At 47.6% G+C, this 10,675-nt stretch overlaps 1 protein-coding gene across 5 annotated transcripts in view; it reads right to left on the minus strand.

The window, feature by feature from the left end:
• Positions 1-7,684, minus strand: part of Ptip (PAX transcription activation domain interacting protein) — a 68,116-nt gene extending 60,432 nt beyond the window's left edge. For all 5 annotated transcript variants that reach the window (XM_077675797.1, XM_077675800.1, XM_077675798.1 and 2 more), the window contains exons 1-6: positions 7,451-7,684; positions 6,798-6,935; positions 6,642-6,685; positions 4,183-4,246; positions 3,528-3,641; positions 935-2,119 (exon numbers count right to left, since the gene is read on the minus strand). In XM_077675797.1, coding sequence (XP_077531923.1) covers positions 935-2,119; positions 3,528-3,641; positions 4,183-4,246; positions 6,642-6,685; positions 6,798-6,935; positions 7,451-7,540 — 1,635 coding nt within the window. In that variant the 5' untranslated portion in view covers positions 7,541-7,684. The remainder of the gene's footprint in view (positions 1-934; positions 2,120-3,527; positions 3,642-4,182; positions 4,247-6,641; positions 6,686-6,797; positions 6,936-7,450) is intronic.
• Between the last annotated feature and the right edge of the window lie 2,991 nt (positions 7,685-10,675).

Consider the following 10,675-nt stretch of genomic DNA (forward strand, 5'->3'; position numbering starts at 1 on the left):
TAATCGCTATTGATTAGAACCAGTTGCTCCTTTCGCCTTTTGTAAAACCTGTTAAAACACAGCCGAATTGGTATTCAGAAATTTACAAGGAGTCACATTTTCGGCAAGCACTGCGCAAAAGGTAGTGTTTGTATAGTAGCCATATGTCTATATGTGGTCTCTACATTTTATTTTCCCGCCATGCAAACCAATCCTTAACCCGAGTCACTACAATTGTGATCTTTCAGTATTTAGAGCTGCGGTTTTTCACCTGTCTCACGGCTAATAGAGAGTTTTAGCTGTTGCGTTAACACTTGTGTGCCGCAATCGCAAACGAATGGCGCCTCGTTACGCAATGGTTAGCGTGCCCGAAAATGCTTTGGGCGCGCTAAAGTGGTGCTTTCCGCGTTCCCTATTATTGACTTTCAGTTCATTCATGCATAGTTTGTAGTTCTTAAGATGTTGCAAGCACGTTAATGCTGCCCTTCAGACTTGAAACTCTGTTGCCACGACCAGGTCCACAACACCGTTGCGCTGCTGAGCACGAGGTCGCGGGTTCGATTCCCGGCCGCGGCGGCCGCTTTTCTGATGGAGGCGAAAAGCAAAAACGCCCGTGTGTACGAGATTTCGGTGCACGTTAAAGATCCCCAGGTGGTCAAAATTAATCCGGAGCCCTCCACTACGGCGCGCCTCATCGCCTGCGTTGCGTCGGCGCGTTAAACCCCCACAATCAAATCAAATCAAAATCAATCAGGTCCACAACACTGGTGAAGCAACAAAGATGGTGTGCAGGAGGACTGCTCTTTTGAGTAGAATCTTTTGAGTAGAATTGAGTAGAATGCCATTGACAAGCCAGCCACAAGTAGAAATTGACTGCAACATCCCTCCAGGCCAGCTGTGCTCCGTCCCCTGCTAGGGAGCCCCATTGTGAGCAACGCGGGGCAGCGATGCTCACCTGTCGTTGCGCGACGACCCCCTGCTGAGAGACGACCACAGGCATGCCAGGCGGGAACTGCTGCCTCTGCTGCTGCTGCTGCATCTGCTGGAGCAGCTGTTGCTTCTGCTGCATCAGCTGCATCTGCGTGACAGGGCGAACCACTGTGCCGTCCGGCCGCACCAGGGTGCCGCCCTGTGCCTGCTGTTGCTGCTGCTGCAGCAAAAGCTGCTGCTTGCTGATGGTCATGATGCTGATGCCCTGGCCGCCCGCCAGGGACACCTTGATGTCGCTGCCGGACGAAGACACGTTGACCATGCGTGCCGCTAGCTGTGAGGTTGGCACCATCTGCTGCTGCTGTAGCTGTTGTTGCTGGAGTCTCTGCTGCAGCTGCTGCATTTCTTGCTGCGGCATTTGCTGCTGCATTTGCGGTGGTGGTACTTGCTGTAGCTGCTGCTGCTGTTGTTGTTGCTGCTGCTGCTGTTGTTGCTGAAACTGTTGCTGCTGCTGGATCTGCTGCTGTTGCAACTGCTGCTGCTGCAACTGTTGCTGTTGCAGCTGCTGCTGCTGTAACTGCTGTTGCTGTTGCTGCTGCAGCTGCTGCTGTTGCAATTGCTGCTGCTGTTGTTGCAATTGCTGCTGCTGCTGCAAGTGCTGCTGCTGCAGCTGCTGTAGCTGCTGTTGGGACACTTGCTGTGACCCCTGCCCCTGCTGCTGCTGACTTTGCTGCTGGTGCTGTGACACTTGGAGCTGCGACACTTGCTGCGTCAGCTGTTGCTGGAGGATGTGCTGAGGCTGTTGAGATTGCGGCTGCTGTTGGTGCGGCTGCATCAGCTGCTGCTGAATGAGCTGAATCTGTTGCTGCTGTGTCATTGCTTGCTGCTGTTGCTGCGTCACTTGCCCTTGCTGCTGCTGCGTGGCATGGGACATTTGCAACTGCTGCTGCTGACTGCGGAAGCTCATAAACATTTGCTGCTGCTGCTGCTGCTGCAGTTGGGCAGAGGTGGTGGTTGTGATTGGAGGTGTTGGGGCAAGCCTTGGTGTCGGAGGCTTGGGCGGCGTGGGTGGTTTGGGAAGCACCAAGAGTCGGGGGTGGTAGCGCATCTCGTCGCAGAGTGCCTTGTTCTTCAAGGAGTCTGCCACCCAGTCTGGAGTCACAATTTTCAGCAGTGGGCTTGCAGAAGCCATGGCCTTCAGATATTTCGCCTGCACCAACATAAGAAGCAAAGGAAACAGAAAACAAAAAACTTATTTTCTTCACTTGCAAATCGGAACTGGATGTGCCTACCTTTATTCACTACTCTACTCTGCCTGGTCAGCTAGCTCCCTAAAGAAGCTGAACCTGTGACGGACACGATACAAACGGAAAAGCAATGCTGCTCATACAATTTTGTTCCGTGTGTCTCTGCCTTACATTAGCCATTTCTAACCACACATTTCTCAGGGATGGCATCATTACCAATTTTAAAGGGCTCAGCCCACCAAAGGTACTTCAGCATTAACACAATCTGTAAATTAAAAATGGGCAGTCTACCCCTCCTTTTCATTAACACAATCTCTGTAAAGTAAAAATGGGCAGGCTGCCCCTACTTTTCACTCTCAGCTAGGTGCTGCATGCGACAGTCAGGCCACACCACCAACTGTGCATAGACAGGGCAGGAGAGAAATACGGATGCAAACTAGTCAGAATGCACAGGGAAACGGTAACTTCTTGAACAAGCCCAATAACACTACCCATCATCATCATTCGTCTACCCAGGTCCTCTGCAGGAATAACACTACAGTAAATGCTCATCAATTCGAACTCAAAGGGGACAACAAAATCATTCGAATTAAGCGGGGAGTTCGAAATCATTCGAATTAAGTGGGAGAATGAATGGACTTCACACCCCATTGTGCGGGCAGAGCACAAAGACTCCCCCTCTGGACTCGTTACCGCGAATTAGGCGCTTTCCTTCGCTTTCCAAGTATTTTCCCCGACTCGCCATGACTGGCACGGTCGAGGCGCCAGTGACAAAGCACTCAGGCAACGAAAGAGGTGACACAAGAAACTGGCCACCTGTTGCAGCACAAACAACAGCAGGCCCACAGCTACAGCTGAGATCGTTGCGCACGTCCCGGGGTCGCAGGCCCAGACCAGCGACCACGGCACAAAAAAATGCAGCAGCGTAGTGCGCACGCTACGCTGTTTTTTTTTGTTTCGTTGTTTTGTATCTCTAGTAAATTTGGTTCGGATTTGCAACACATTGTAATCACTCTGGGCAGACTTCTTCTGTGAGAAGCGATGGAAACCAGGGGATTCCAGTTCAAATTAACTGTTCTGGCTACCAACGCATTCGAATTATCGGGAGTTTTCCCCATTGAAATATACAGGGCTGTGCCGGGACCAGGGCATCAGTTCGAATTAACCGCAAGTTCAAACTAACCGGCTTCGAATTAATGAGCTTTTACTGTACTAGAATTAGCAAAGGTAAAAAAATTCGGAGCTACTTTCGAAAAATTCAAGCTGATTTGAGAATCAAAACTCTGCTGTGGTGAAAACATGTAGGCACTGGCGACATTAATCAGTACACCTAGGCAGGAATAGAAACAGTGGAACAGAGAAGGCCCTTACCCCTTCAGCCTTGGCAGCAACCAGGTGGGTGCAGCTTTTATCCAGCGTCATTCGGAACTTCCCGCCATGAAAGGTCACTATGGCCCACACTGCTTTTGCGTCTGCTCTTGAAAGCTGTAAAGAAAAAAAGAAGACATTCTTCCCTAGCATAACTTAGAGGAAACTACATAGCCTGTTTGACAAGAAATGGCCCTGTTGGTTGCTTTGCTTTATGGAATCGCATATGCACATGCGTCTGTAGGTCAGAAAGGAAATTGGCAAACAATACAGGCAGTCTTCATGTGGCACCACTGTCAAGTACTACCTTGCAGGCCTTTCTGGGGACCCAGTTAAGATAAGGCTGCCGTAAAGTTGCTATTTGGGTGTGTGGGTTTGACATGATTAACCAAAAATACAGAGCAGCAGAGACAGCAACAGAAGCAAGACTAGTGTGTGCCTAGTCTCAGTTCTGTTCCCACCTCTGCCGTGCCGTATTTAAGGCAGCCACTGTCCCTTTTGCTGCTATGCGTGCTGTACCAGGGAATAATAGCAGCGGTTGTGACATTGATGCGAGCCTGTGTTGGGTAAGTAGTGATCTAAGCCACTATGGTTCCTTTTTGATCGTGCGAGTATGGAAGGTACTAAAAAAAAAGGGGGAGGGAGCATGAAAGCTTGCCTGAGACGGGCAGATGACGGTATTTGAAAACAGCTGGTTCCTGTGTGGTGAAAATGCTTCCAGCCTGCAGTGCTCAGTCAAGGCTTTCAACCAAGCAGCACATTATAGCACATGCAATTGGCAAACGCCCATGCTGCACTGGCAGTGAGCCAAACGGTTTGTTTAAACCATAATAGCAACCACATTTTTTCATTGTTTCCGACACAATTATGCACAACAAGCACATAGCAGCTTGGCTTCAGGGGGCAAAAAATGATGTGTTCACTCTCCCGGAGTGAAGTAAACTGGGAAGTGTGTCCCCAACGATCTGCTGCAGCTTCTTTTTTAGCACTCCTTGTTTCCACACTCACTTCAATCTGTCACACACTAAGCTAACAAATTGGTCGCACCAGCATCACAGTTATGGTGCTGAGTGGTCTCTATGCCACACCACTGATGACCTCGACATATGCACAAGAGTACACGCAGCTGCTCGTGATCAAAATGGGTCAGCCTATGCGCTAAGGCCCAAGTACCAGACACTGCATTGCATAAGTGCCCACACTGGAGTGAGCCGTTCAAAAGGAAGGAGACATGGATCTCAAAGGGACACTGAAGGGAATTCGCCCAGCACCCGTTTTTGCTTGCACTGCATAGGCTGGCTCAAATAAACACACTTTTCATCGTTTCTCTGGGCAATAAGGCGGTATTTATTTTATAAAGCCTGAAAGAATAAAAACCACCATGCACGATTTGCAGCGGCTGCACCAACAGCAGTAACATCAATACAAGGTGCTACATGATTGGACGATGTCCAAGGTTACAATGCAAACCAGTTTTGGTTTCCATTCTGTGAAACAAGATGCTCGGCATCCGACATTATCATTGGATGGGCATTCTCGATACCTCAGTAATCGGCATACTGCGCTTCTGCCATGTTGTTGGCTGTAAAATGCATCAGATAAGCCTACCAACATGGCTTGGAATCGTAACAATAACTAGCCGAGGCGTATGCAGTGGATGAACGCCGTCGCGTCACCGCAGGCACTCAAATGCGATGTGTTTTCCCCCCATCTTTGCAGTGTGCCTGGCTCGTGCCTGTATCGCAAGAGGTGTGTTCGCACTAGGCCAAAGGTTGGCTGATTCAGGACTGTGCCCTCAAGCTGTCGGAGCTTATGGCAACACCACCACGAGAACTCGCGAGTGCATCAGTGTCAGCCTGCATGTGTTCTACGAACTCGCTCGTGGATCAATGAGCGTTACAGCGCAAAAATGGTAAACTTAGTATAAAAAACACTGCCCAAAAACAAATAAATCAACTTGAAATAAACATGCACTATTGGGGATTCGAACTTGCAACTTGCAAAACAATACACTTGTGATCCAATCCACTGGGCCGTAATGCAGAAATGCCAGGGGCGGAACTATAATGTATAGCCAGTTTACATTTTTATTTTGCTTTAGCATTTCAGGCAGCTTGGATGACTATTTCTTGTGTAGCGCTCATGCAGTAACCCTCCCCCAAATTCCCACAATATTTCATGTCTAGCAACTGCATTCCTTAGACGGTAAAGCGTTCACAGATGTGTGGTCGGGCTGCTGACCGCTGTGCTAGTTCATCTTTACACTGTACGGTAAAGCTTCAGTTGATTTTAATTCCTCAGTACCCATAATAACTTTGCTGACTCTTCTACCGCTTTCAATTGGCCTTAGATTTTTCTATTAGTGAACCAGTCAGCGAAGCATCGCATGTACACTTGTGTGGCGCGACTTGGACTTAAGACTAAAATTCGCGCTAGTAATCCCGCAATGTTTACAAATCACTTCAGTGTCCCTTTAAAATCTCGCGGCATTCCAAACAGGACACAGAAGAGAGCTGTAAATGCTGAATGACAAATTTATCCGGCAAGTTTCGACCACGAAATTTATGCACACAGAAAGTGCACTGAAACTTTTGTTTCCCTTACATTCCCCTCCTCGCCAATTCAGCTGCACCAAGCAAGAACTTCAATAGATTACAGCTGCATTTAGACTATGTATACCGTGCCTGCAGAAACACAAAGTTGGTATTCATCATGACACTGGAGAACATTAAAACCTTGAAGGCTGATTTGGCGTAAAACGACTAATCAAAGCTTTGTGACGCCAATGCGGCAGTTAACGAGGTCGCAACACAGAGCGCCTGCTGGTGTTTTCTCTCTCCAACCTTTTGCAAAAACTATGTATTGTTTTTACTAAACACTGAAATAAAGGACTATAGGCTCCAGACTACATAATACAACGAGAGTTCGACAAATTGATTTGTGTCTTTTCAGAGACCCCCCCATGGCGAGGAGCTAGAATAACAAATTTCTGCCAGCTGAAATTCGCATTCGCACTAAACCGAACGCAGTATAACAAAATGTGTCATAAGAAATGTATCACCAGAGCCTTTTTCTCCAAACCTGTCCTATAACAGTCAACAGCGGCCGAAAGGATACGGGAGCAACTTTCCACACTTCAGTGACAAGCGAACCCACGAGCTCTGAAAGAAGAAAAAAGGTAGCCAATTATTAAAAAACAAGCTGCGGTTCCTGTTTGCAGACCCCTAACTTGCCAAAGTGCGAGTGGAAATTGACCGACGGCAGCCTTCTTACCGTCACAACAGGTTTCTCGTAGAGATCCTGGGCTTCGCTGATCGTAGAACTGTCGGGGTTGTCGGCAATCACGTAGGTCACATTATCCGACAAGTAATTAATCAACGTGCCACCATGCTTGAACAAGAGTCTCTGGAACTGAAGCATTTAAAGGCAGATTAGCAATGCGTGCATTGCCGATACTGATCATGCACATCACAATACGAAAGATGCTTTAACTCGCTGTGCTTCAAACAGATACAATAAACGTGTTAAGCTATCCTCAATCTGTACTATTTTTTGATTGAAATGTGAAGAACGTAACCGAGTCTGGTGGTTTAAGGTGGTTGACAAGACCGGGAAAGCAGCACTCCATTTAAAATTATTGTAAGTGCAATAAAGTTTAAATACAATTTCAAGCACCTAAAAATTATTTTTCTCAACGGGCAAGTTACTCTAAGTTACGAAGCAAGTCACTGTGCAACGCGTATAAAAGTGCAGCTTCGGGTAATGGCGTGTTCTCTATGCTGGCCTTTTATGAATGATCGCACGTATGAATGAGCACACGCACAGCTTTTTCCAATCACATTAAACACGGCATACCCTTACGATCCAAGCACCGGCAATGCTAGCAATGCCTGCCGGGTCGTTTCGGCCGCTCCGGCCGCACCTACCTCCTCGTCGTCTTGCAGGTCGTCGGCAAGACAGAACTTGACGTTCTCGAAGAGCGGAGTCTTCTCGTCGGACGCATCCGGCGTGCCCATTGCGAGCACGTTCGGCCCCCGGATGCAGGCTTGAGCGTTCACTACTCTACTCAAACGCGAGTAAAAACTGCATAGCTCGAGGACGCCACAAGCAGCGACTTCACGTGTTTACTATTTACCGCAAGGCGTCCATTTCCCGCGTAATCACTCCAGTGTTGCGAGGCGGAAGACGCTCCGTGGCAATCGTCCGCCGATCTTGCCGTGAAGCGCCGTGCAACACTTCTTTATCTCGCTGCTTCCGATTAATATCCGCAATTATGATAAATAAAGTTTCCAGTAGGATTCTCAAGAGTATTTGTCCTGGATCTCAGCCCATTCCTGAAAGGCGCACTGCGGTCTCGGCACAGTTCTTGCAGTCTGGCACGACCAGATTGCTAGTACACTCTAGCACGACCCTGACCCTGCGGACGATAGAACCAATAGAACTGCTGCCACGCAAGAGAGCAGGGCGAACCTGCGCGCTGCAGAAGGCTCTGGCGCGCCGCAACTTCCATGACTCGAGACCACTGGAAGGAGGACTTCCAAGGGGGACCCAAGCCCTGGTACAAGCCGGAGCTGCTCTCACGGAGGACGTGCTCGCCAAGTGGCAGGCATACGTTCCCCGCCGCTCCAGACAACCCCCCGAGAACTACACGGAAACCACCATAGTGACCTAGCACTTATCATGTCACGCGCCAACGAGGCCCAAGGTACAACTCGTGATATGAGAGTGGTAGAGCACACAAGAGTCCATCTTCCGCCGAACATCCGGAGCAGTCGCGTACGCGGGATCTTGTTTTAGAGGCTGCTGACCCCCTGCCCCTCCTCTTCAAAGAAAGAGGAGAATGGGGAAGATGAGAAGGCGGAAAAAAAGTGAGGAAAACTAAAAACGAAACAGAAACAAACCAGAAATAATTTCAAATCAAAAAAAAATGGGAGAAGAATATAAACGGAAGGTTAACTGGGGCCCTGGTTAACCTTCCGTTTATATTTTTTCCAGGGGGATTGAAAAATGGCTGATCAGTGGGTTGAGAGTTAGCAGATGTCAAATTCACATACATTTCATGGGTGCGTCAGCAGATAAATGCTTACTCTGCCTATTATCCAGTCGTTGCTGAATAATAGGCCGAGTAGGCATTTGCCGCTTTAAATAAAATTACCGTCTTTCTTGCTCCCCCCTCCCTCCACCTCCACAACCCAGAAGTTCGCAGTGGGCTGCGGTCCTTCGGCCCCCCTTGCGTACGCCACTGATCAAGACTCAAGGAGTGGGCATCGCCTCCTTTGGGCTGGCTGCTCCCAAAAGAGAATGCATGTCCCTGTGGACTTTCGCAAGTACCATGGGGACACAAGAGGATGTAGACGCCCTCACCTCCTTCACTGCCTTCCCCATCCCTGAATGAATGTTGAGTCGCCTTTTCTAAATAAAAAAGTATAATAATTTCTCGAATAAACCTGAATGAACTCCGTGGGCACCAGCCTCTTGGTCTCCCAGCGGGTGTCCTTGTGGGCAGCCATAGAGTCCCATACAACGAAACTCTATGTGGGCAGCCTCTTCCTTTTGTATGTTTTCCAACAAATATTAACATTTATTTTAAACTGGCCACATCCGATTACGCGACACCACATCTAACTTCTAGTCCTGTTAGCATCTAGTTCAGTGCATCACATATATACAGCCTAATTTGCCTTAACCAAAAGTGGTCATTTCCTGTTATGACTGTGCATTTACTTTGGTTCCATTTTGCTTTTCAGTTAAAGATAGTGGCCGAAAACAAGACTCTTTGGTTAGACTTTCACTAATGCTTTTAACCAACAACTATCATTGACTCAATCATTCGTGATCGATACAAAAAAACGGGGCACAAAAAGTGAGAAATAGACAGGACAGTGCTATACTCACAACTACTTATTTATTTTGGAAAAAAAGGAACGGCTTATAGACATACATCAGCCACCCACGTGGTGCTAAATCCTAACAAAAAACAAAACGAAACACAATCACTTGCAAGTTGCAGAAGCATAATCTATTTTCCAACCTGACTACACAAGGGTGTCATATAAATATGAGAATTTTCAGCCATGCAGCACTTTTTAGAATACGTAAATTGGTCATGAATGCATCGCTGTCCAGTTCATTTGTTGCTCTTTTGTGCCCCATTTATTTTGCGCTGATCATTAATGATGAACATTCACCAACTCACCCAATTCACAGTCCTGAAGCCTCACTAAAGGGATACTAAAAGTTGAATGACTCCTAACTGAAAGAGCACACTATTCAAGGCTGTTCCGGCTTTTGTTCAACCACAAACAATGCTCTGTCTGTTTATAAATAAATAATTAAAGCTAATTTCTCCCTCATTTCCCTTCCCTTTTAAAGAACGTTGCAAAGGAAGACCTCCTGTAAAGTCATTCAATGAATTTTCGGCAAGGGACGTATACGTGCTACAGCACACAATAAGCAGATGAGGCTAGACACACAATTTTTCAGCACAGCGGTTGATGGCTAGATGCATTGTTTAGCCATTTGTGCCATTATAATCAGAGCTTTGCCATTGGTCATCCTATACAATGAAAAGGGGCAACACTCGCATAAGTACTCTGATGTACCTACAACTGCCTGCAGCATCGTATGGAAATTGAAACTGAACCAAATCATACAAGCGGTTGCAGCGCTGTGTAATAAACTTTAGGTGCTTCATGGGCTGACAATGGTAGAATTCCCCGCACCCATGCTCCTCAGTATGTGTTTTGTGTAGCTGCAAATTATCAGTCATCCTGCGCATTCCTATTGAATAAGGTTGCAGTTCAAGCCATAGTGGCCGCTGTTTCTAGCGCACCCAACAAAATAAGTGGTTCGCGTGGCAGAATGAATGGGGAAAGAACTGCCACAAAATCCTGCTTCACGAAACATGCACAGCGATTCAATTGAATGCTAAATGGGTGCAGTGTACAACATTGCGCTGCCTCGCAATATGTCATATATGGGCCAAAGAGGCTGCTGTTTGAATGACCAGCTGCGGGAGTGCACATGCACACTGAAGAATGGCACACGCAGTAATCTCTGCCTACACTGTGTGAAGTGTGGGTGCACACCACACTTTGAGCTGACACGTGTGCTAATAAAGTGCAAGGGACAGCGCACCAGAGAGAACTTCA

Source organism: Haemaphysalis longicornis, unplaced genomic scaffold (genome assembly GCF_048455015.1).
Source record: "Haemaphysalis longicornis isolate Haplotype H1 unplaced genomic scaffold, Haemaphysalis longicornis Haplotype H1 scaffold_7, whole genome shotgun sequence".
In the NCBI taxonomy this organism is placed as follows: Eukaryota; Metazoa; Arthropoda; class Arachnida; order Ixodida; family Ixodidae; genus Haemaphysalis; species Haemaphysalis longicornis.